Source organism: Vespa velutina, chromosome 14, assembly GCF_912470025.1.
Source record: "Vespa velutina chromosome 14, iVesVel2.1, whole genome shotgun sequence".
NCBI classification, from domain to species: Eukaryota; Metazoa; Arthropoda; class Insecta; order Hymenoptera; family Vespidae; genus Vespa; species Vespa velutina.
In genome coordinates this window covers 5,386,864-5,413,324 of record NC_062201.1, presented here as the reverse complement: position 1 = coordinate 5,413,324, position 26,461 = coordinate 5,386,864, and the positions used below count along the sequence as shown (strand labels likewise).

At 40.7% G+C, this 26,461-nt stretch overlaps 2 protein-coding genes across 6 annotated transcripts in view; both read left to right on the top strand.

Annotated features, from left to right (window-relative positions):
* LOC124954072 (dual 3',5'-cyclic-AMP and -GMP phosphodiesterase 11-like) overlaps window positions 1–26,461 on the top strand; it is a 102,494-nt gene that overhangs the window by 44,011 nt on the left and 32,022 nt on the right. The gene's annotated exons all lie outside the window — the stretch shown is intronic.
* On the top strand, window positions 15–26,366 carry LOC124954074 (probable G-protein coupled receptor CG31760). 4 transcript variants are annotated; one of them, XM_047506400.1, is made up of 20 exons: window positions 15–2,041; window positions 2,131–4,366; window positions 9,595–9,821; window positions 10,265–10,548; window positions 10,766–10,973; window positions 12,291–12,525; window positions 14,146–14,259; window positions 14,423–14,557; window positions 15,278–15,425; window positions 15,954–16,104; window positions 16,186–16,318; window positions 16,404–16,557; window positions 16,649–16,758; window positions 16,853–17,067; window positions 17,162–17,300; window positions 17,439–17,544; window positions 17,646–17,789; window positions 17,894–18,079; window positions 18,278–18,577; window positions 18,655–26,366. In XM_047506400.1, exons 4-19 carry the CDS (start codon window positions 10,288–10,290, stop codon window positions 18,554–18,556), a joined length of 2,718 nt encoding a protein of 905 aa, XP_047362356.1. In that variant the 5' UTR covers window positions 15–2,041; window positions 2,131–4,366; window positions 9,595–9,821; window positions 10,265–10,287; the 3' UTR covers window positions 18,557–18,577; window positions 18,655–26,366. The 4 variants fall into 4 exon arrangements, with proteins under 4 accessions (XP_047362356.1, XP_047362357.1, XP_047362355.1 ...); XM_047506401.1 differs by adding an exon at window positions 5,556–6,586 and having other exon boundaries at window positions 15–4,366; XM_047506399.1 differs by having other exon boundaries at window positions 15–4,362.

Sequence of the window (26,461 nt, the reverse complement as noted above, 5' to 3'; positions counted from 1 at the left end):
AAGAATAAGAATAAGAATAAGAATAAGAATAAGAATAATAGTAATAATAATAATAATAATAATAATAATAATAATAATAATAATAATAATAATAATAATAATAATAATAATAATAATAACAATAATAAAATAATATCTGGAATAATCGGGCTCAAGGATCTGATAAGTTTATCCTATCGTATCTATATATAATTCTTGTAATCTTTCGAGATCGATATAAGTCGATACAATTCGATATAATTGACCAGGTGAAATCAAAGAAGGAATATTAACTCGATTAATTGTCAACTTTCCAAGCACACTTCAAAGAGACTCTGTGAAAAATATTGGAGTGATCGTGTACGATCGACCGATCGTAAGGACCAATGGTTATCATCTTTCTTTACGACAGATGTTAAATTGATTTTTTAAAAAGGGACGAAACTTCAAGAGTCGATGAAAATATTAATTAGAGAGATCCGCCTACGTGTGTGAGCGTTATTACTTATACGAATACGTTATAGTCTTAGTTCGCGTTTTTCTTTTTCTACGTGTTCCTCTTGTATCTACGAAAGTGTCCTTTCTTTTTTATTATCGATCCCAAAACCTTAGTCCCTCTCTCGCCGATCGCGACACGGTGAGAATAAAGAAAAAGAAATGAGAAATATATTATTTAGAAGAAGATGCGTTGTGTGAGTGTAATCAAGCGCGCATATAACGTAATGAAAGAGTAGAAAATGGGATGTTGTATTGTATAATTTTTGTGTAAATTATTGATACGATACGATGCGAAAGGCGTGCGACATGGCGCGCGCGCGCACGCACACACACACACACACACACACACACACAAGACCGTTTATCGTGCCACGCTTAATGGTAGCACGAAAGTCATATTATATGAACGATATCTAATATATTAAAAGAAAACTAAGTTATGTGCGATACACGTGAACAACTATCGTTTCGTTTTTCTGCCCATGTCCAAGTTTTCAATGACGCATGTACAACGATGATATTGCATATCGATTGAAGAAACACGAATTGCAATTTGGCTCTCTCCTTGCGGAGAGAGATTACGAGAGGATAAGGAACGAAGGTGAGATTTCGTTGGTAAAAAAACAGTTGAAGGATTCTGAGAAAATTCGAGTCGTCGTCTAATCTTTCAATATCGCGATAATATTAATGTCGAGATTATAAACGCTGTCCTTTTGTCTCAATTATCCGATCTAAACGAAGACCTACCAGCGGGCTTCTCGAGATTTTCTCTGGAAAGAGGGTAGGTGCATCGAGGTTTGCGGATAAGGTGCACTTAACGTTTGCTTCTTGCCGTCCAAAGTGGATCAACTAATTGGATCTTAAAAAGGTTCGTTCTCGAGTGGTCGAAGAGAGAGAGAGAGAGAGAGAGAGAGAGAGAGGAGGGGGGGGGGGGAGAGATAGAGAGAAGGGACGAGAGAGTGGTCGAAAAGCACGCCGTTGTCGTTGCCAGGCGATCGCTTCGACTTAGGATCGATAGTTGACAAATTGTGTACCGCGATGTAGGTCAATCGAGCGCACCTCGGACGAAACAAGAATGTCGCAAGCTCATCCGAACGGACCTTGGTTAGTGTTGCCAGATGCCGCGCGAGCATGCCTCGATAAACAACTTCTTCTTCTTCTTCTTCTTCTTCTTCTTCTTCTTTTTCTTCTTATGCTATTCGGTGAAAACGAATTATTAAATCGTCGCTACAGCGAAATATTTGAAACGGTCTTATTTCAAATATGCGTCTATTTCTTTCGTACAATGCGATCGTGAAAATTGACGAGAAGGATAGAAGGAAAGAAAAGGATGTAAGGAAATGATAAAAGATGAAAAGCGGTTCTACTGTTGGGGAACGTTACGGATTATACGATCTCGTGCGACAGTCAGCTCGAAATCGTTGCCAGCATTGACAAGTCTATTGTGAGCGTCGGCATGTGTCAGCTGATGCATAGGTTCTCCATTCAATTTGATCACCACGTCACCCGCTCGTAAGCCAGCTTTATCGGCCAGCCCTCCGATCGTTACCTTTCGCAACAAAAAGTACAAATATCGCATTACCACCAACGAGATTTAATATCTTTAACGTATTAATCAACGATTAATCTCGTCCTTTTTCTTTTCTTCATTAGAGACGAGCGCTGCAACTGTGGCATAGCTATTTCATCGTACATAGGATATTAGAACAATCGTGGATCGTACAAAAAGTCAATACTTTACTATGAAATTCGTATGACTAATTATATTTTCACATGGACGTTGAAATATGGAAATCGTACTTGACAAAATAATCATCCACATTGCATTGACGCAAATAAAAATTGTTCGTTCGTCTATTAAATCATACCCTGACGACTGTCAAAGGAAAACTGAAATCCACCCCTCCGGAAAGACGAAGGCCCCAAGGTTGAGCATCGTTTCTCGAAAGTTTAATGTCAACCGACATAATTGGTCGATCGATTTGTTTCTAAATCGAATATCTGAAATCGGAAGGACAATGACAAAGAATATAAACGTTATCGTTTGCCACGAGGGAAACTGCAAATATATCTATGAGAAAAGATTTGAAATAAAAGACAGATATATATATATACGATCTCTATAAAGAGGAGAGATCTCTTGCGAGCTGACACTCACCGATAGATTCGAAGAAGAGAAGAAATTTTACGAGATCTTTAAACACAAAGTCTCGAAGATCGTCGACTATAGACGCCGCACGTACGACACGACGATACCGCGAGATCTGACGACACTGATCTCGTCTATACGTAAATAAACGATGGTCGCCTCGGTCAGCGCTAATGACGATTTCTTCGGTCATTATCTCTTAGCTCATACCCTAGATAATGTTATCTATATAAGCGCTGACCGATCCTTAGGTGGTCAAACGATGCCAACGTTTTCGTTTGCTCGTTTCTAAATATACCTAAATATACCTAAATATTTTTACTCATTAGGAAGCTGATCGATTATCGATCGATCAATTAGTAATCGTGACTTCTAGATCGAAAAATCTAGAGTTCATTACTTCAAAGGAATGTTTCCATTAAATGAATCCATTAACAAACGGTAACCTTTTCTTCTTTACAAAAATATTTTCTATTTTATTCGATGTAACAACATCAAAGTGTTCCACAAAGAAAAGAACTTTTCGCGAGCTTTAATAACCTCGATAGTCGACCATAAACCATCGGATAGCGGCAATTTTATCTATTAGTTTAATGGCGAGCGTGAACTCGTTTTATCGTCAAATTTGTCGAGTGTGCGAAAAAAAAAATGTAGAGCTAAGCATTAGAAAGAAAAAAAAGGAAATCGTCGGACTACTCGAATGAATGAAGCTCTAACTCAAACGATTTGACTTGGAACTAGCGTGTATCGTCTTTCTCTCAAATGATGTGTAGGTACTACACATAAAGGCTATTTAAAAACGATTTACCGCTGGAGAACGCACTCGACCAACCACTGGAAAAATGTATTAAAAGCCGTTTCAACGACGGGGTGGAATGAGGTAAGCCGAGGGAGAGAGAGAGAGAGAGAGAGAGAGAGAGAGAGAGAGAGAGAGAGAAGGAGAGAAAAGAGTTAGTCGATATAATCCGACGTCTCTCTCTCTCTCTCTCTCTCTCTCTCTTCTCTTTTTCGAAGAGTGTCCTCTCGAGAATTCCGTATACTGGTAAAAAAAAAAAAAGCAGTAGCTCTCGCATAGCGCTCGTCGTCGTCGCCGTCGCCAAAGAAGAAGGCAAAGGAAACGAAAGATCCGTGTGGATGAAAGAGTGGTGAGGGAAACTGAGTAAGCAGTTCCCCGTGGATTTCCACGAGTAGAGGCAAAGTTTGATCCCTCGGAGGGCGCACGCGAGGGCGTACGCGAGGGCGCACGCGAGGGCGCACGCCCCGATCCCAGCTACACAGCTGAGTGGGCTTTAAGCAGTCACGAACGAGTCCTCGTTCGTTGCAGCTGCACCGATCGTAACTCGTCTCTTTGTCTCTCTTTTCTCCCTTTACCCTAATACAAGTTCTACATATCCTTGTCTAGCGTCCCTCCTTCTCTATCTTTCCACCTAGCTTTCCTTTTTTCTTTCTCTTTCTCTTCCTTTCCCTTACCAATTTCACTCACCTATCCTTTCCTCCGGCGTTCGTCCTGCTTTCGATCCGCTGTATGCGAATCTTGGTGCAAATCTTTGCAATTTCTCGCGTCGCGCGTGTCAACGTCGAAAAGGAATGATCCTCGGCAACGCCGTCCTTAATTCGTCTCTTTCGATCTCGATACGGAACGTCCTATGCTAACGCGTACCTGTTGGTGGGCTCCATGATCGGTGATACAAAGTTTGAGGAATGAGCTTAGATCTGAAAAATGGCATGCGTCCAACGTATGTAAGTGTTGTTATTATTGGTCCGCTCGGTGTCACCACCTTTCCATCGATCTTTTTCACAACTTTGTATCCAACTTCATATCCAATCGCATTTTTACATCTTGACAAGTCCTCCTCGAGCTTCTATCGATCTACGCGCCCTCATTTGCGCCTAACTTTTTGAAACTCTTCAACCTTTGAAGCGTTAAGCTTTTAACGACGAGCAGGTGTCGAGGTATATAGAAAATGCTTCGAAGAATATGCGCAACAGTTTATATCGACGGTGTATTATACAATATTTTCGACTATTTTTTTCATTTATCGCGTAACCGTTTCTTGATACACTATCGCCAGAAAAAGCATTTATCGTCGTTTCATTTTAATCGACCGATATCTTTATGAAGATATATGTGTGTGTGTGTGTGTGTGTGTGTGTGTGTGTGTGTGTGTCTGTGTATATACTTGTAATCCTCTCTTCCTCTTCGATCGTATGTATATCTTTAAGGCTTATCCATTAAAACGTCAACTTTGAAAGGAGAAAATATTTTAACGAATCAAAAATACTTCTCTTTCGCTAGTCTATTTTTTCATCAATGTACGATAAAAAGAATTTTCCTTCGTCTCTACTCGCTTACGACCATAATTGTATATTACGGCGAGCTTAAATAAATTTCTTAGCGATCTCTTAGAAGATCGTTTTACGATTTGCATAATCAATGATAAAACTTTTAAGTAAATCTGCGGTCAACCTTTACCATCAGGATGTATCTTAAATGCTAGTTGGAACCGGAACGGCAACTCGAACGAGAACTGAAATGAGAATTGGAACTTAATAATCCGCGCCCGGATGCTTCCTTACTGACATTGTATTTGTCGATTTTCGAATCGACAATCAAAAGGAAAGGAAAAAACTTTGCGACCGCGCGCGAAATAGGTCGAACGTTTAGTATGAGTTACGATGGGAGGGAAAGGAAATATTTCGTACTTTCGATGGGCAATATACGCTAAGCGGCGAATTGGTGACAAGCGAGCTTGCCGTTCATGCTAATGAAAACTATAAATTTCCAGTCGCTCCTATTACGTCCTATTTTTCAATCATGTCCAAAGACGCAAAGCGTTTTCATCCCGTAAACATCGTGTTCCCTCGTTATCCTACTTTATTAACGTAATAATATATCATCGATATACTTATTTTTGAATACCCTAAACAGTTATCAGACATGATAGAAATTGAATGAAGAGAAATGCACTTGACTTGGAGGTTAAAAAAGAAGGAAGGCTTAAAACAGATAGATATCCACAGCCACGCTCTAACTGGCCTATCGATTTTTCCTAAAATCCGTTGTTGACCTTAATAGCTGCCTCTCGTTGGGACCCTCGAATATTTAGAATCTCTCTCTCTCTCTCTCTCTCTCAACGCATCATCAACCATGCAAATATATCAAAGGCGAATTATCTCAAAAAATATATCTCAAAGATACGTTCGATCATGTTCTATAGAGAATTCCAATTATTATATCGTGCGCACATACACCACTATTTGATCCGTATATCTATTAATTGAGACGATATCGAAACTAATGTCGGGCGAATAGCATTTAAAAGCGTGATATTAGGAAGATATTATTATAGCTCACGACAAAACGTAAGTACATTACTCCGTTTCTATAGGAATTTAATCGTCGTTCCGAAAAGACTCGAAATTACGCTCTAATTACGAGCGATTATATTTGGAGCGTAATTTTTTCGAGTGGCCAAAGCAAGCTTGCGTGTTCGAACGTCATCGGGAAACTAATCGTAAGATAATCGAGGAAGGTCGAGGGAGATAGAAACAGAGAGAGGGAGAGAGAGACTTCTACGGGGGTGCGCTAGGTACTCAATTTGTAGCGCCTACGGTGAGCTAATTCAAGAAAAGAAAGAGAGGCTTGTGTGCAGTCATCCTCGATTAGAAGCATTTACTACGAGTCGAACAACCCTCGCAATGGGCGTTACCAAAGACGACTCAGCATGAAACTATAGAGACGAGTGGAAAACGTTGCTGGTGGTTCGCCAACATGGAGGGTTGAAATTGTATCGACTAATAATTATCGAGTGTCTATATATACACGTTATACGATGTGGCATGCACGAGAGAGAGAGAGAGAGAGAGAGAGCCATGATGCGGATCGCATACAAGAAAGAGAAAACTGACAGTTCCAGGGAGTAAAAATAACGAAGGGAATACGACAGCTTGCGTTTATGTGTGCGTATAATGAAAATAGCCATTATCGACAATTATTCGCGTATAGAGATGGCGTGGCACGAGCGATGCAAACTAAAAAGTTCCACTTCTTTCTGCTGTTTCTTTAATTTTTTTTATTTCGATAAAATAAAATAGGCAGCAGAGGAAATTCGTATCTTTTTATTTACATCCCTCGTATCACGCTATTTCAATATAAAAAAAAAATTCAACTTCTTCTCCTGCTGTCTTTTATTTTCTTTTTTTTTTTCTTTTTTCCATTATTTCTGATGAATAAGTTTTTCCTTCGTTTCCATTCGCAAAATGTTATAGAACAAAAATAATGAGAATTTATGAAAAAGATAGACTGACAAGATAGAGAAAATATAGAGATGATAGATAGAGGAAAATGGATGAAAGTGAAAGAGAAATAGAAATGTAGATGTTGAAAATGTAGATGCATACGAGACGTTGTTTGAAATCACCTTCCTTTCGCACTGGAATGTTTGTGACAGCGGTATTAAAAATGTTACCAACGTAAAAGAGGGAATAAAAGAGAAAGGGAGATGCTCGTTTCACGTTTGTAAATGTGAACGACAAACAATGCTCGTTCGTTCCGTATTCACGATAAATCTTTGAGACAATGTTGACCTCGTTCCAATGATCGATGAAAGCAGTCCTGTAAAGCAAACTTGGTAAATCCTTGACACTGAAATTTATATGGATTTTTCAAGTTTCAATTTTATGTGTTATATTGGACGATGATTCGCAACAATTTAAAAGAAAGTGAACAATGAATTGTGAGAGCTTTCAAATCTATTTATTGTTCACGTAAGGCTTCCCTCCCTCTCTCTCTCTCTCTCTCTCTCTCTCTCTCTCTCTCTATGCGTGAAGGGTACGTAATCGCAAATTTCTTCGATAACGTTTATCTCATTAGTTAAACCTTTATCTACGTTGGAAACAAAAGTTTTTTTCATTTTATATAAAGAAAATCCTCCATCGATGAAAATATCTTTATCGAGAACATTCATTATACACGACGCGATTAGTAACAGTTTCCTTCGCAATATACTTAGAACGGTTTATTTCTGACAAAATATCGTAATAAAATTCTATCGTGGCGAAGAATGAAGAAGAACAAAGCGAGGAAGGTATAAAAAATTGTAGAGAAAATTCTAAAAAGAATTCTACTCGGATAAAATAAATAGATTACGTACATACGTACATAGGTACATACGTACATACGTAGATACGTAAATACGTATACGAATAAATGTGTAAATAAATGGAAGAGGTATACGATTAAGTAGACAGATGTAACAGGATAAGAGAGAAAGAGGGTGGAGACGTGGACCCAGAGGGTGGCTGTGTGGGCGGTAGCCCACTGGTTGTGGCGGTAGCTCCATCGATCGTTCCAACTCGGCAGCTATAGTCCGCCACTTCGCGTACGAACGATGACGCGCCAACCTCGGCATGGCCTGAAAAATTTCATAAATCATACTAACGACGACTCGTCAGAAGAGACGAGGCAGTTGAAACGAGCACGTTTCACGAAACATTTTCCTTTTTCTAATATTCATTTTTATTCATTGTTTAATTGATATTATATATCGATTTGTTAATATCCCTTGCTTCTCGAAAAGTATCGAAATGAAAATCGCCTAGCTAACGTTCGTTCTAGAAAATCTTTTTCAAGCGTCCTTCATCTTGACCGCTTTATTGCTCCATCCACGAAGGTGTCTGCGCCATAATCATCGGGGAAATTAGTTTGAGCCGTTTTAGAGAAGGGACGATACGGCACGCGGAAGAAGAAGAGCGAATGAAAAGAGGAAACGAAATGGGAGAAAAGGAGAGAGAGAAATTCTATTTTCGGATCAAATTGAAAGTCGCCCTGAGCATGAAGCAATATAGCATCGTTTGTAATTCGATAGCCTACGTTATTGCCTCCATAGGCAAGCTTTTAGAAGGGACGAATGTACGAATGTTCGAAGGGTAATGATCCGTGTTAATTATCGAAGCGATTACTCTTTCAGTAATACTCATTTAAGGAGATAAAAATTTGCGAAAATCGCTACCTTCGATCGCACTACAATGGCAATGAATATTACCTTTTTATTGATATTAATATAGCCGTTAAAGATGATATTTCAGATGAAAAATTCATATGATCCGACATTTTCTATTATTATGACAAAGCCAAAGGATAACGTCGTAATTATGGCGGGAGAGTCTTAGTCAATCCAATTTCCCTTACGTACTTACGTATAGGTACGTACGTATATTTATTAGTATTCGCTCGACCATGATGGCTGGCCTTTGACAAATATTTGTCAATTTACTTATATACAAGGTTAAGGTGCCTCGTTCTAATCGAGTGAAAAAGCGTCGTATACGAGGTGGAGCTTTAAGAAGGAAATAAAATTTGGAAGGAAACGAAGGAAAAGAAAAAGTTGTAGCAAGGGTGGACACGAGTAATAAAATAAATTGCAAATCTACATGAAGTTGAATAAATCTGAATAAAAATGGGATTTCATACCGTTGTATAATGAGAGACAGTCCGTCGATCGATCGAGTCGACGATGGATGAGAGAGAGAGAGAGAGAGAGAGAGAGAGAGCATTTCGATTCTCTCGCGCCTTTCCAATCGGCCTTCTATAAAGTCGGTGTAAAGATGGACGCGTACGATCCGTGCGCTACGAACCGTACTTGGTGTATTCATTCAACGTCCTTTGATCGACGACTCGTGAGATTCAGCGAACCTTTTAATAAGCATGGTAAAGCGCGTGGCATACTCCGCCATCTCGATTTTGATCCATTCTATCCGTAATATATATCGAATAATACATACGATATCATATAGAGAAAGTGTATTAAATATTTCGTCGTTCGCGTCTCGAATAAAAATGATGCTACGACGTCGTCGTAGATAAAATTCATGTATTATATTTATTTATTTAACGATCCACGAGATCCACTATTATTTCGAGAATATATCTAGACGAAGATAGAAATAATTTTTCTCTTTTCAAACAGATCGTTCCAGATCCTCGTTGAGGATCGCCTAACGATTGCCGAAAATAAGTAAGAAGATTGAAGGTTTCCGTGTCTTTTTCGAATCTCGAAAGAAGAGAAGGAAAAACTTAACTACGACGTTGGCAGTGGTGGAAAAATGTCGAGGATATTACTAGCAGGATTCTACCTGCAATCCACGGAGCCGGGCCTGAAGTTCGGTACCACTTGAACGTCAACCGTCGGAGAAGGTAAAACACGTGCGCAGATACGTAGAAATACTTTTTGTTACGATTTAAAATGTCTCTAAATTGTCGGACAAAGTAAATATATAAAATATCGGAATATTTGTAGAGCTCTTTGAAAATGTTTTTTGTCACGAAAAGAGAGAAAAGGGGAAAAAAAAAAAAAAAAAGAAAAAAACAAAAAAGGAGAAAAAGAAGAGAAACGGTGAAATCGCATCCTTTGAAAATGTTTCCTTTTCTTTTTTTATCCCGAAAAATGATCCAATTGAAGGAAAGAAAAAAAAAAGAACCTCTCCTTATCTTTGGAAAGAGGAGGAAACATTTTCAATGATAAGCTCCGTCCGACGAGAGGACGGAGGTTCTCATTCTCTCTTCGATTCACGATCGATGATGAAAGCGACTTTGATGAAAAGATTGAATCTAGCCTTTTATTATCACTTTGATCGAAGAGAGCAAATGAGCAGGACGCGGGATGGGCAAGTCCTGGCTCTTGGCTCTATTTTCTGGGAGGATGACGACGATGACGACGATGACGACGATGACGATGATGGCATACGTCACGATGGCGGGAGCTGGTACGAGCTCGGCGCCGTCGTTCTTTACGACCGCTACAACGACCACCACCACAACCGCTACCACCACCACCACTACCACTACCACCACCAGCACCACCACTACCAGCACCACAACCAGCACCACCACCAGGATGGACAGTAAATTCGACGGCAAAAAAGTAAATCTATTCTAATGGATTATCGTACAGCTCGACGAAGTGGTCGACTTAATTAATTGATTCAATTATTTACTCGATATGTCATTTACTTATGGCCGACTATATCCATTTCCCGAGTTATACTTACGTCTAACGTACATAAAATCGGGTTACGTTATCGTCGGCTATCATAATACGATCAGCGATCATACGTTCGACGAACATTCGATTTTCTAAGCTAACGGATATAGAGGAAGCTCTGGACGTGATCGAGGCAGCATCCAGCGGATCGTTGGGGGACGAGTGCGCGAGTACGGCAGGCTTCAAGTCGTTGCCAGCTGGCGCGTCTCTCGATCCACGTCGTTACGACACGGCACGTCAGAAAACGGATATGACGGCCATGATGCTTCAAAACCTCGGCCCTTCCGGTGTTGCACGACACAACGGTGAGCGATTCTATTTATCTCCTCTACTCATTTATATGTAAGCGTTCTCTCGCCACTTCGTTCCACAAACTTTTATCCGTGAAACATAAATAGCCCGTCCTTCCTCTCTTCCTATTTTTCCTTTCATCGAGAACGTGTCATTGAAGCCGTCAATCGTAATTCGATCTTTTTTCCTTTTTTTCTTTCCTTTCTTTTCTGACACTCTTTTGATTCTGACTCTCGAATCAAAGTTCCGTGAAAATCTATGAGCCAGCTAAATCGATGGTAAAAGAAAAAGAAGGCGGCGGGAGGGCGTGGCAAGGTTAGACGAAAGAACGAAAAGGTTCAAGTAGAATTGGGCGCCGTGCCTACTCTCTCTCTCTCTCTCACTCTCTCACACACACACGTTGCTTCCATTTCGCGACACCTGCGCGTCACCTGTTGCTCGTGTCGTATGTCTTTGACATATTTCTTCGTCTTTACTTTTTTGTTTCTTTTTGGTCTTTTTCTTTCTTCCTTTTTTTTCCTCTCTTTTAAATAACACATTAAAACCAAGAGCAACGCTTCCACGAGAGCTTTCATTAGAGCTACGTTTCCGGCATAGCTCTAGACGCGAAATCTAACGGGAAAGATCAGCCGTTGTGGAGAGAAAAGGAAAAGAAAATTCGAAAGTGGATCGAAATATTTCACTCTTCGACTCCTCTCTCTCTCTCTCTCTCTCTCTCTCTCTCTCTCTCTCTCTCTCTGGAGTGATCCAATCGGGTCTTGCTCGCAGAAAAGGAAAAGAAAGTAAGATAGTAATATGTAGTTGGTTGTGCAGTATTCACGAATACGCAGGCGATACGTCATTCCACGGAACGTGTTATCGCGTGTTTCTAAGAATACGTTCTCGTAGAGGCATTGTGTTTGAAACGGTCGGGGTATCTCTCGGTTGCGCATTATTTATACCCCATCTACAACTGATAATATTATTCCGGAGGATGGACAATATAAAATAGGCACGTGCCGTTAGTCGGGTAGCCTCTCGTTTGAACAGAATTTCAATGGTTTTGCGAAGGAAGAAGGGTAACGAGAGTGTGGAGGAGAGACCGGATGCTCGGCCGGCCGTCTATCGATCTCCCGACTCACGAAGCCCCACCTTACCACCTGCGTTGCGCATACCGTACTCCGAAAATACCATACTCCTGGCTCATACCTCTTCTTTTTCCTTCTTAAGCACTTATTCCTCTTCGATAATCGACGTACGCGAATATTAACGTCTAAGAACGTTGTCGTCGATTGTCATTGGGATTTATTATTACGAAAAGATTCAGGAAAAACGAACGATTACGTCCGTAGGTTTTTTGGGCGTCTTGGCGAAATCGTTGCTCCTTTCGGTGAACGACGCCGTGGAAGCAAGGGTGATCGCATTGAACGCATCTACCGGGACGGTGATAAACGCCGTATGGCTCAAGAGGAGTCCCGGAAGCGTGGGCGAACCGATCGAGGTCGAAGGCCATGCTCTACAGGCAGGATCCAGGCCGGATCCGAGTCTACCCTGGTTCGAAAATGCTGGTGCTAGCACGGGATTAAGGTTCGACGGTCTCTTCCTTCCTTCGGACGATTTTTCCCTCCCGTTTTGTCTCCATCTTTCACGTCACTTATTATTAACACCTATCACAATCTATCCTTCATTATATCTCTATTCTAGTCATCACTAGTCATTTTAATTAAATCTTAATAAAGAAGAAACGAGAGCATCGAATATATATTCGTTATAATTACATCAGATGTTCCTTAAATGGAATTATTATTGAGGAATGCAAATGTTTCCACGATATTGCGCACATCCAATTTGATACGCGATACGAGGATGAAAGAATAAGCTCTTCGTTTCTTTTCCGACATAGCTAAAAATGAAATCGATGCAGGCGAGAGAAAGCTAATTGTGGTACAAGATTTAGTGTTAGATCTCTTCCAATTGTCCCTCATCTCTTTCTCGGAGCAAGCTTTTCTCGAACGTGATGCTATAGATGGCATCGTTTTTGCGAATAGATATGCGTGTAAAGTTTCGCACGAGGTTTATTCGAAAATAAAAAGATTCGCCGGTAAAGGAAGAGAACTACTGTTATATTAACAGATGCATGCGAAGTGTATCGATAGTATTTCTTTTCGGCGTTAAAGCCGAGCCAGATGTTTGTCGGTCGTTTGAATTTGAGCTTAGATCACTGTATGTCACGGCGAATTTATTTAGAATGGTCGCAAAAGCTAATAAAATTTGAGGATGAGCGTGAGTTATATAAAAGAAGAAAAAGAAAAGAAAAAAGGAGAGCAACGAAGACATTACTTTTCTTAAATAATGTCTTTCTTTCAGCACCGCCTTCGTTGATTCGACATAAAAAGAACAATTCCATGACGTTTGTCCGTGCAAATATATTTTATTATTCGTTTCCCGAGCTCTCGTAGAGCCCGAAGGATCGAAGACTCGAGAAAAGCCTGTCTCTTTTAATCGTTCGAACGATTAATCTGCACGCACGCACGCACGCACGCACGCACGCACGCACGCACGCACGGCACCGAATCGATTCGCACTGCCGAACCAGACACATTCTCTTAGATTGAAATCTTGCATCCTGTCCCCTCTCCCACCCCCCACCCCACCCCCTCCCGCGCTCGCTCCTCTGCCCCGTTTTCCCGAACGGTGGAACGTACCAAAAAAGAAAAGAATAGAAATGAAAAGAAAAGTAAAGAGAAAAAAGCTCGCGTAGACGATTGTTGATCGAATTCGGCCCTTTACCACGATTATAAAATATCGATTGTCTTTCTTGCAAGGAGTACGTTCTACCGAAGAAGAACGGGTATCGTTAACGGGATTCGTAGGCGCTCCACGATCATTCATCTGGTCCTTCATCATCCCGTACGAGCGTCAGGTCATAGAAACTCGATACACGAAGACTTAGCGAGTAACGTTATTTCGCTCGTAATATGTTTGGTAAGCAACGTTCCGATGACGATTCGACACGACACGTCTTCCAGACCCCTCGATAGTCCTCGATTCGTAAGAAAAATAATCGATACGAATTATTAACGTGAAATATTAAAGAAATGATCGAAAGTAATTGATTCGATTGATCGCAAAAATTCGGAGCGCCCTTTCAGGAATAATGCGAGGTTGTAAAAAGCGAGCAACAATTGTGTAAACTATTTTGTTTAGGGTTCATATCGCAGAGGCCAAGAGCGATGTCGTGTCGGACGAGATCGTTTGGAGGAACGTTTGCGCTCGGATGACCGTGAAGTGCTCAAAAAAGGGTCAAAAGGCACGCCGAAGGTAAATGAAAAAAGAGGGATTGGCGCGCGCGGTGGTTGGGTTGAGGGGCTTATGAAAGAGATCGGCGATCACGGATCGGCGGGGTCGCGTTGCACGAAGCACGCGCGTTTAAAAGAGGTCGAAGTTTCTATGACGGTTGTGTGGCGTTTGCGTGTGATCTCAGGTCACCGAAGTTCATGCAGTCACCGCCGATTGAATCCTACAGGGGTTGGTGGACCATCCCGTATTTCTCCTGCAAGACTCGCCAATGGCTCATCTCGTACAGCGTCAACGTGCGCCCCCCGGATACTCGACACGGGTTCGTACTTCCCTATTTCTTCCTACCTTCGATCCCCCTTTCTTCCTCCTTCTATATACTTGAGATATATACTGCTGTCTCTTGTATTCTTACATATTGCTTTAATTTCAATCCATCCCTATACTTCCTTCCTACTTATCGTTCGCAGTTTCGTAACTCTCCTCTAGTTTCTTAAACTTTGATCTCTTATACGTAGGAAAATTGAAAACTCTGAAACTGTTGATACATCGGGGAGTCTCGGTGGAAATCTAAAGTTGGAGACAAAGACGAGCGTTCGATCGAAAAATGAAGATGTTTAACGTTTTCAAAGAATGTTATTGAGATGGCTGATAAAGATCGACGATCAAAGAGGAACGAACGAATTAATCGTATCTAATCGACAATCGTAAATATCTAATCGACAAATATCATTTCGGATCAGCGTTTAAGAAGCAGGCTAAACGATTAGCGTGTTGCCTCGCGAAATTGGCTTTCCACCGATTCGTCCCTCGGGACGAAGTTTACAATAGTTGCTTCTTCCGTTTTTAATCGATAGTAATAATGCAGCTTCTTACGTACCCATTGTATATGAAAAATATCACGATAGGGCAATCCACATATATTCCCGTATAAGCAAAGAACCCTTATCTAGATCCCACGCCTTTAGATACGGCTTTACGATTATTCAAAGTTTCGAATGCCAATTAGAAATAAATCTTGCCGTTGTTTATTTCTCCCAAGTGTGCGAGAATTTTTGAGCATGGATATTGATATCAGCGGCTTGGAGGTGAATCAATGCAATGCATCCCCCTATGGCGATAGCGCATCGTCGAGTAATCAAATAGCATCCTTTAGAGGCACCCACAAGTGTCAGGACGATACGACGCAGGTAATAAAAGTTTTTTTCCACAGACAAACAAACACTATCGAAACGTCGCGCGCGCTCACACACACACACTCGTCGCTTTTCGCTGAGGGCCTAGAACATGCATGTTTGGTAATGAACAACCGTCTTATATAGACGAGGGGCGCAAAGGAGTCGGCTTTTCTGCAATTCTGATACATTATTCCAAGCAGCGTGCCAACCAGCGTATTCTCGGCCCGATCACGATTAATATAATGGACGAGCTTTCAGTCTCAGTACGATGAAGATAGCGCGAATATATTTACGTGACATAAAAGTGCGATAGTATCGAATAATCGGTAATTAGATGAGGACGCTTTGGAAACGAACTCTTTCTTTTAAACGCTTCTTTCGCCTTCGCGCCATATCACAATTACATACAACAATTTTGTGACAACGGAATAGACGTAAAATTTACGTCGGACTAATTTATCTTGATAAATAGTATAGATTGTACCATGAGATACCATATACCTACTCAAAGAATTGGAGAAAATTGAAATTTATTTACAGTGCGAGTATCATAGTCCCAACGGCAAGGTCAACGAACACGGAGTTGGAGCTGGATGGGCAAAGGGCGCTTACGTTTGCAAGTGTCGACAGGGTTTCTACCTTGGTACGAATTTTCAACGTGGGGCTGGCTTCGATGGTATACTCGTTGAAGGTTGGACCATTGAATGAAGTACCGTGGCTTGACAATTAGAAACTGGTATATATGAAGAAACGTTATGCGCCTTTCTTTTAGCGGCATGGAAAGAGATGCAAGAGAATATTAGCGACTATTACGTGAAAACATTTCGATGTTTACGGTGCGCCCCGGGATGTGCCAGGTGCAAAGGACCGGAGCCATGCTTGGCTCCTTACAATTGGCCCTTTAGGTATTTCGAACGAATCAAATGTGAAACGAGAGGTAATTCCCGACCGGGCGACCCTTTAAATCGTCTTGTTATTGTCATTTTCAAGGATCACGCTGCTGGGATTCTCCATATTTTGCGTCTTCGGTACCGTCGTCCTCGTTGCCTATGTTTACCAACACCGTAAGCTCAAAGTATTCAAAGTCGCCTCGCCTATATTCCTGTCCATCACGCTACTTGGTTGCGCCATAATGTATCTCGAGGTACATACGATCGGTTAAGGATTTCGTTGGACAAGCGCCACCTTCAAGTCCTTCATTCTTCCTCACTTTTGTTTCGTTTTTGTTGATAAAGATGGCGGCTATATTCCCGGTACTCGACATGTACTCGTGCATAGCCACGAAATGGACCAGGCATCTCGGCTTTTGCATATCTTACACCGCCCTGCTGATGAAGACTTGGAGGTAATAATAATTGGATACGAGACGACGATTAAAACCTTACGAACGAATTACGTTCTCTTTCTTTCTTTCTTTCTTTCTTTCTATTTCTATTCAGAGTATCATTGACCTATCGCGTTAAGAGCGCACACAAGGTCAAACTGACGGACAAGCAATTGTTACAATGGATGGTACCGATATTATTGGTCATGTTGATATACCTTGGTACATGGACGCTCAGTGCGCCACCGTACGCGGAAGTGATAGCCGACAAACTCGGTCTGAAATTTTATCAATGCTCTTACAATTGGTGGGATCATAGCCTGGCCATTGGTAATTAATCGATAAACTTATGAAAGATACGATTTACGATTAAACGATTACTTTAACAAGGAACACTATCCGGCCGTTCCGTTTCTTTTTCAAGGAGAGATCCTATTTCTCGCCTGGGGCATAAAAGTCTGTTACAACGTACGAAACGCCGAGAGTCTCTTCAACGAGGCACGACTGATAAGCACCGCCATTTACAACATAGCCGTCGTTAACATCCTCATGATCTCCATACAGTATGTAAACTCATCTCTGAGAGACAAATCAGAGCAAAAGAGAGAGAAAAGAAAAAAGAGAAAAAAAGAAAAAATAGAAAGAACTAAGAGTAAAAAGTCAAATAATGAAAATCCCGTTTTACCCTTCCTCCTCCGTAGCCTCTTCCTCTTGCCGCACGCTGGACCGGACGTGAAATATTTTCTGGGCTTCGTTCGTACTCAGTTTTCGACTTCCGTCACCATTTATCTCGTATTCGGGCCCAAGGTATGCCGGCCTAACCGGTCATTAATATCTACCGGTTATTAACGATTTAACGATTTAACGATTTAACGATTTAACGATATAACGAAGCAACGATTTTTCAGGTAATACGGGTTCTTCGGGGTCAGGGAGATCAATGGGATAGCCGGGCGCGAGCTCGAGGCGTCACGGCGAGTTTCTCGCTAAACGGAATCGGCTTGGTGCCCGAAGAAACGACCGATCTCTATCAGGAGAACGAGGAACTGAAGGTCCTGATTTGAGCTCGATATCTCGAAGGATATCACGCGTAAGACGCGTTAGATCGAGGAAACGTTCCTTCTATCTTTTTTTTTTTCTTTTGTCTTCTTTTCAGGAAGAAATACAAAAGTTGGCGGCTCAGATCGAGTTTATGAAAATCGTTCACATGGAGGTGCACAACAGGCATATCAAGCCTAAAGTAGGTGGATATTTCAGTGCCCATGGCCACCATACTCACAGTCATCCTTCGACGGTGCAAAGTCCAATAGGCAAGAGCTCGACCGCCAGTTTTATTTTAAAAGTATGTACCTAAGTCGTCCCTCTTTTTCCTTCCCCTCTTTCTCTTTCTACACCTTCGAGGTGATAAAAATGATCCTTCACGCCGCCGCCGCCGCCCCTCGCCCCCCCCCCCCCCCCCACCCAACCCAACCCAACCCAACCCCTCGAAGAGAGAGAAGATATCTTTTGGGGAGAAATAAATTGATATTAAATAATCGAGCAGAGCGCGGTGGAACGAGGAGCGTCAGCGGCCGCGGCCGCGGCTGTCGAAGATTCGACCTTTCCTTCGGGGAGCTTGCATCGGGCTAGAAGAATGGAGATGCATCAGGCTAGAAGAATGGAGATGCTTCGAGAGAGGAAGGCCGAAAAGGAGAGGGAGAAGGAGAAAGGGAAGGAGAAAGAAAAGAGAGAGAGGACAAGGGAAAAGGAGAAGGATACGTCTCAGCAGCAAGAAGCGGAACAGAGGGAGCTGCCTCATTCGAGCTGCGAAAAAGTCTGACTAGTGGTCAACAGCGAAGAGGTGAACAAATTTGAGAATATAATTATCACGCAATTTCTCGTATCAAAAGGACTGACTTTTTTCTTTTAACGGCACAGATATGGTTGTGACGAAGACAATACATCGATTCGGCTGAAAAGTCAAAGAAGAGACGAATACGTTCTCAAGGGGAAAGCACTCGAAAGTGCTTGTCCCTTGGTGATGTCGACCAGGACGACAGGTTCCCTTCGAACGGACGATTCGCACCTGGTCGTCTCGTCTCGTACGTCTCGTTCCTTTGAAACCTTGGCTAATCGGCTCTTTCCAAGATGACACACTCCTTGATCATGGACAGGCAGAGAGAGAGAGAGAGAGAGAGAGGGGGGGGAGAGTCCCTGAAAAGTGATCTGCAAACGATCGTATCGATGAAGATGCGACGTCGACGAACTTTCCTTTTTTTTTTTTTTTTTCGGAAAGACGCGAACGAACGAGCGAGGCGAATTTTTCTATTCGATTAAATCGTTGAAAGTTCATATCTAGATATGACCATATCACGCGTGCGATCTTTTCTCATTTAACAGAGCAGCCTTCTAATCCTTCTACGTTCGAAGGTAATACTCGCGAGTATGATCGAATGAAGAGAAAGGATAAGAAGAGAAAGGGAAGGAGAGCGAAAGGTCACATTCGATTCGACCATCGAATCAATCGGTACATTGACAATATGTCTAGTAAAAGCGACGAAAGGGTCGTTCGCCGCTTTCGTTTTTATACTTTCACTTAAAGTCGAGTAACCCCGACGTAATTAGATATAACGTATATTCGAATCCTTCTTCGTTCGAGGAACGTCCGATTCGCGATAAAAGCAATCTGTGACGAAATTATCGAATAATCGATTGCAACGTCGAAGAGAGCATGCATCGTTATTATGTCATCTCACAAGTACAAATCATTTTACGACAATAAGTGCTTGCGTGCTCGATTTCGAGGGGGGAAAGTCTGGCAAGTTTCTTCTTGCTTTTACCGATTGCAATATCGTGCGTTTATCGTTTCTATGAAGGAAAGAAAAAGCGAAGAGAAAAAGAAGAACAAGTAAGATATCGTCGGCCCTTCTCGTAAGCCGACAACTTAATCGTTGTCACTTAACCGTTGCATTATATACCGTTGCAAATATTTGAGAAAAATAAGAAATAGAAAGCAAGATGTATCGCTGTTTCTATCTGACGTAACATATGTTAATCGTATTTATATCGTCGCCGATTAATCGACACGTAACAAGAGACTCGCAATTGTATTTACGTAGGTAAAAGCGCGCGATAAGACCCACGTACATAGATGAGTAATTACGCGCGTATAGACGAGAACGATCGATACGACGATCTCACGATCGAATCCGTCGTACGAAACTATGAATGTGAAGTGGCAACGCGGACGGACGTCGCTTTGGTCTCCATTAATTGTTAAGATTGAAGCGATCGATTAAAGTTAACGTTTCGGGAGGGAGAATAAGAAAATGTTCGCGTATCGAGATCGGATATATAAAGGACGAACACCGACGAGAAGCTTAAAGCGTCAAGTCAATTTGAAAATTTATCTCTGATAAGAAAGCGTCTGGTCGATACAGCCTTGGACGATAAAGTCACGATAAGGTAGCTGTAGGCACGAGTAAATTATATGTATGAGGATTACGTAGGATCGCCGCGATTTTCTTTTCTCCGAATATAGTTTCTAACTGAAGCAAGCGACTTTATATAAGTAAATAAGTAAATTAACAATTAAGAGAGAGTAACACATGCTGTAGTATACACGCAACGCGTATGTCGCTCTGTTAGTAAGAAGCATAAGAAAAGAGATATTGTGTGTATGTGCTGCTTATTAAACGCGATTAATAGCTTAGTCGTAGGACGAAGATGAAAGAGGTAGGACAAGATAGAAGTGCGTTCAAATAAACGCGTTCGACTACGGACAGAGAGATATATATGTTCCTCGAATGACAACGGCGACCCAGACGAAAATGTGTACGCTTGCGCCCAGTTAAGGCGTTATGTTACAATTTTCATTATACCGTCGCCATTTTTATTGTTAGCTTTAAAGGTTAGTTTGAATCGTTAGTTTGAATCTCGACGTTAACGATCTCCTTAAATACGATCATTTTGTTTCGTCGACGCGTATCCAATCGATACTCATCGAGCGCTATATATGTTTTCTTATATTTTGTAATGAAAAAAGAAAAACAAAGAAAAAAAAGAAAAAAAGAAAAAGAACAAAAAGAAGGAGCACGAAGGAGGATGAGATAGAGAGGGCAAAGAGGATATTTTCAAGAGCAGCACAAGCAGACTTTGTTCGATCCGTTGACAAAGTGGACGTTAAAATAAATGTGATATGTAAACTTGTCGTCCACTTTAATTCATTCTTCGAGATCTTATTACGGGAGAACGGCGTGAACGATTAACAAGATCTTTTTAAATATTTTCCATCGAATATCCCGATGTCATATGTAAAATAGAAAAATGGAATTAACGTCGTTCTCTCTCGTATACGTTTGTGTAGTACGTGCGTATGCACGCATGACATGGCCGCGCACAGGCATGCTCGACAAATGATTTTCACAATAATGGTCCTTTGTTCTCGCGACGCGTAAAAAACGCCCAAGGAGGGACGAAGGAAGGAAGAAGGAAAGATCGCTTTCGATGTCGCCTATCGTGAATACCTCCGCGTTTCGACCGTAAGCGTCGATTAGTGTTCGTCAACCGACCCGCCCCGTCCCCGCCCCTTTTAAATATAAAAAAAAAAAGAAAAAAAAGAAAAAACGTACGTTGATGCAATTGAAAACATTTATACACCGAGAAATTTGACTTGAAACTCCGTAAGGCTCGTCGTAAGACGCGTGCGTTGAAAAAAAAAAAAAAAAAAAAAAAGAAAGAAAGAAAAAAGAAAAAACATGCAAACGCTAAGATTCTCGTTCATCAACGGAGAATTACGTAGGCCATTTGTAAACATGAAAAACGCCGACAAAACGATTTAATGTGCGTACCATGATGCTACGGTATATAATTGTCCAATCGTTTAAAATCGAGCGAGAACGTGAGAGAAGCTAAAAGCTAAAATTTCATAGAATAATTTGACCCAAGACGTAAGGTCTTGCGGACAAGCGAAAAACATATTTGTAAAGATATACTGTATGTCACGATGAATGTAACGATAAATGAGATCAAAAAACGAGGAGACGCGGATTCCTTTTTCATTTTTCCGTTCACCTTCCACGTCTCGTAATGGTTTGTTATAGAAACAAAAAAAAAAAAAAGAGAGAGAAAAAGAAAAAAAAGGAAAAAAAGAAAAAAGAAAGTAACCTTCATGGTCTGGTCTTATATCGGGGTGCCGTTTAAACGTACGTTTAATTTTCAATTTTATATTTATCATGCAAAACGATAGGAAAGCTAGCTTTACGATCCATTCGCTAATAATATCGGTATCAGATCGATCATTAATAATGATGATCAAGATCGAAAGATGGCACTCGCTGTTCCGTTATTCGAACGAAGAATATTTTCGGACGGTAACGTCGGTCGCGTTGAATCACTCAATATATTTTGTGAAATGCGTTCTCGATTTCGTATATGATATAATCCCGTGAGATTGATTTGAAATGGTGCGTTTTAATAAAAATTGGAGAATATTTACTTCGACGTTGGCTCGCGTTGGTCCCAGAATTTCCTTTAATCTTCGACGACAAATTCTACTTGTTAAGTTTCATATTATAAGTTGAAAATAAATTGATAAGGAGGATATGGTCGGAGGGAGGAAAAATTCAATTACGTATGAAAGTATTGCCGTACAAAAAAAAAAAAAAAGAAAAAAAAAAAACAAAAAAAAATGATGATAGGAAGAAAAAAAAATGATCGAGGAGAAAATCCGCTTATCTTCCCTCTGATATTCGCGTATAGCTCGGGTCTTCCGTTCGATACCTTAACTTTCTCTTTCTTTCCTCCAACGACACGACAACGTATTACATATGACGATTTCATTAACGCTCACACCTTACCTATTAATGAAAACAATGTTAATAAACGTTGTATAATAATAAGTAAGGGGAGGAGAGAAAACGCTAACAACGAAGAACCGTATAAATAGCGATAGATTTTTGCATACCTTAATCCAGCAGCAGGTTTAATGCGCTCTCGACGAATGATTTTCCTCTTACGTTCGTTCTCCCATTGGTCGCCGTACAGACAGGCCTCCGGCACGTACGATATTGTAGCAATCCCATTTAAATTGTTAATTCAAAGTCTGCTTGGGGAGAATAGAATCGTTATATTCGATCTAGGATAGGCGTTAGGTACGGGACCTAATTAATAACCGATCGATATTCGTTCATCTTAACGTAAACTTTACCTAACGAAAATCTTAGATAATTCGAAGAACGTATCTTGCCATTGACGAATCGATCGTGAGATCGTGTCCCATCGGGAACGTTGGAACGCATAAGTATCGTTGCATGTACGCACGGACGGTATAACAGAATATTATAACTCGAATCGATCCGTATGCGGTAAGCGCGCATAATAATGTGCTTCGCCCTTGATATATAACGTACGAGATGTTTTCCTCCGATAATGAAGGAGAAATAAAACAAAAAAGAAAAAAAAAAAAAAAAAAAAAAGAAAAAAGAAAAACAGAGCTAAACTTTGGAATGCCGCTGTTCAATTAAAAGTTAAATAACTCGTCGTATCACGGGCGTAGAGTATTTACTTAAGAGGTATTCGCTAAACAGATGAGATTAATAATCTGTCCTAATGCTTTTCCAAGATTTTTCAGACGTTTATCAACTATTTTCAATATAAGCTAATTGATTTTAATCGCATTGCTTCTTTTACGTATGCTTGAAAGTAGAAAAAAAAATATAAGTGGAAAAGCGTATATCCACATTGAAATAACGTAAATTTTATGCGCTACGCAACTAAATTGAATAATTATATTCTTCGATGATGAATTTTTTTCTTTCCCCCGGATACATTTCTTTTCTCCGTTAATGGATACGTAATGGATGGCGTAAAGAGGTTCTTTGTACGGGCAGACTTGAGAATAAAAGAATAAAACTCTGGTCGTCTGCGTGAGCAGAAAACTAGTTGATCGAAATCGAGAAAATAGGAAATCGAGAGGATAGGATGGCCGATGATCGAATTTAATTTTAAAACGAAATTATTTCGCAAAACTTTTCGCGCGTCTAAGACGAATAATCGGACGGCATCACCGCGGAATATTGTCTTTACGGATAGAAGAAACTTCCATAAATGAGAGAGAACGGCAATGGTGGAGAACGGCATAATAGTACTAGCATAAGAATTAGTTAGCGGCTAGTCCGCTAATGAGCGATGTTCGCGCGAGTGACATTTTCCGCGAGTGTCGGATAAAATAGACATTCTTTATTGCCGAAACGTATCAAGGTAATAAATTACCAGCGGCGTACTGCAAGTACGTCGACTAATGACGGCTTTATGATCGATGTCGTTAAAACCATATCCTTGTCGTACGTGGGAGTAAAGCTAACCTACGTATATAACCATCTACGTGATGGAGAAAGATATGAAGGAAAATAGAAGATTGGTAGGTAGGAAGGTTGGTAGGTAGGAAGAATGGGGAATTGGTGGTAGGTAGGAAGACACGAGATTATCATTGACTCGATAAGCAACTGGCAGATCTGATTTCAACAAATTATCCGAATAATTGGCGAATCCACGTATAAACGGCGTATTAGAAAAGACTTCTTTTTTTACGGCTAACGTACGTCCTATATCGTTCTAGAACGATATTCGTCAAACTTTACGAGAATCGACGAAACTAATGACCATCGAGGAAATAACGGACGGATGCTCGTTAGCCGGCAACGCGCAAACGACGAAAGAGAGATAAAAATCTAGCCTTGCGTCGCAGGTGTGGTCTTCCACGTAGCTCGTCGTCATCTCTTAGACTTCCAATATGATATCGATAATACACGAGATATGTTTTACAATGTATCTATTCGCCCCGAAGATCGATACGATCGCGCGTACGCGAAAATAATCGTGCGTACAACTGTCGATAGGTATAATACCGTTTGTTCGTTCGTTCCTATTCGATATCGGAGAGGAGAGTTTCTAATTCGATATAACGCGTACAATTCGATAAAATCGAACACTTGCACGTGCATTCTAAGAGATGGAAAGCGCGTGATCTACGTTAGATCGTTAAGTTTAGCCTCGCCATGAGACCGCCGCTTTATTGTTTAGCGAGCGAGCTAATACATGGAATCGACTAATGGCATAGGATTTTACAAAAAGAAAGTATCGTGTGGCAATACTGCCCTTGCTCCAAATCGTGAGATCGAATTGCATATGTACCTATCGAAAGAAAACGGAACGAAACGAAACGAAACGAAACGAAACGAAACGAAACGAGTCGCATAAGTCCTCTTATTTCTTTAGGCAACAATTTCTTTATTAATTTGTTTGGATCGATAAACGGGATCGAATTCGGGAGTTGATAAATCGATCCCGTGTTATCCAACAACGTGAAAAGTATATGGGTGCCGATCGAGCATTATATCGAATTAATCGGGAATCGTTTGAACGCCTTTGAATTACCGAATGCTGAGAACGAAAAGAATCGGTTAGACGCCACCTGAACAAAGGCAGTCCGTTCATCGAGTAGCATGAAACGTAAGCGGCAGATAAAGGGGCAGGTAAACGTCTCTGTTATGCTTGCTACGAATCTCTCGGTTGAATAAAAATCGACCGGTGAGAGACATTTCCGTTCAAAGTGCGCTAATTGAGATATCAACGAGCGTCTAAACGGTCATTAAACGTTCGCGTATAAAATGAACTCGGAGACTTGCCTCTTTCAAATGCCTTCTCGCAATTCCGTCCCGTTAGTTATCATATTTAATTGTACGATGGAACATTTTCCATCGTGTCCCTCTTTCCTCCCCCTCACCTTCCATGAACTTCTGATTTCAACATCGAACACACCTATTTATATAATAACGTGCACGTTGCCTTATGACACGAGTGTGTTGAAGGAAAGACGATATGAGAAAATGTGCTTTATTATAATACATATGTATATACATATACATATACATATACACATATGTGTGTGTATAATTAGCATAATTTGAGTAATCTAACGCGAGAGAGCTATCGTGAAAATTTCGCAACTTTCTTTCAGAATATGCCTGGCTCCCGAACGAAGTGAAAGATACGTCGTGCGCTTCGAATGCGAAACGAATAAACGTTACGATCTTGCCAATTGCGAATTGATTAACATTTTATGCCGGACGATTTATTATTATTTTTTGCTCATTTGACAATAATTGTTCGATCGCGGCGACGGACGTTTTATTTCATCTTGTTTCATTTCATTGTTCGTTAACATTCCTCGTTTGGAAACAATGAAATCTTCCAATTATCTACGCAAGTAAGTGCACGTACGTACGTACCTTTGCGCCATTGCTCGGTGCGCCAAATGGTGGATAAGCCAAATGTACTTATCAAGTACTTAAACACGCATGTCGTATCGTCATTTATTACCTTATTCCTGCGTATTTTCAATCGGATTATGAAATCATTTGTATTTTCTTTTAAAACTAGATGCTCATCAAATGGATACGTATCTACTACCCTTGTCTTGTTAGACTTTTTTTCTTTTATCGGCGACGCAGTCTAGTGGATTAAAATAGTGGATAATTACAAGTGTTATACGATGTTCCAATCTTCGATCTCTCGCTTCGTAATTGGAAGCAAGTATTTCTTTGATCACGGGCTATCACCTATCTTTAATCGTGCTCGACGTATTTCGTCGGTTTTCTTCCTACATTTCTCATTCGTTGAATTATCTCGTATATATATATATATATATATATATATATATATATATAATAATACTTTTATCAAG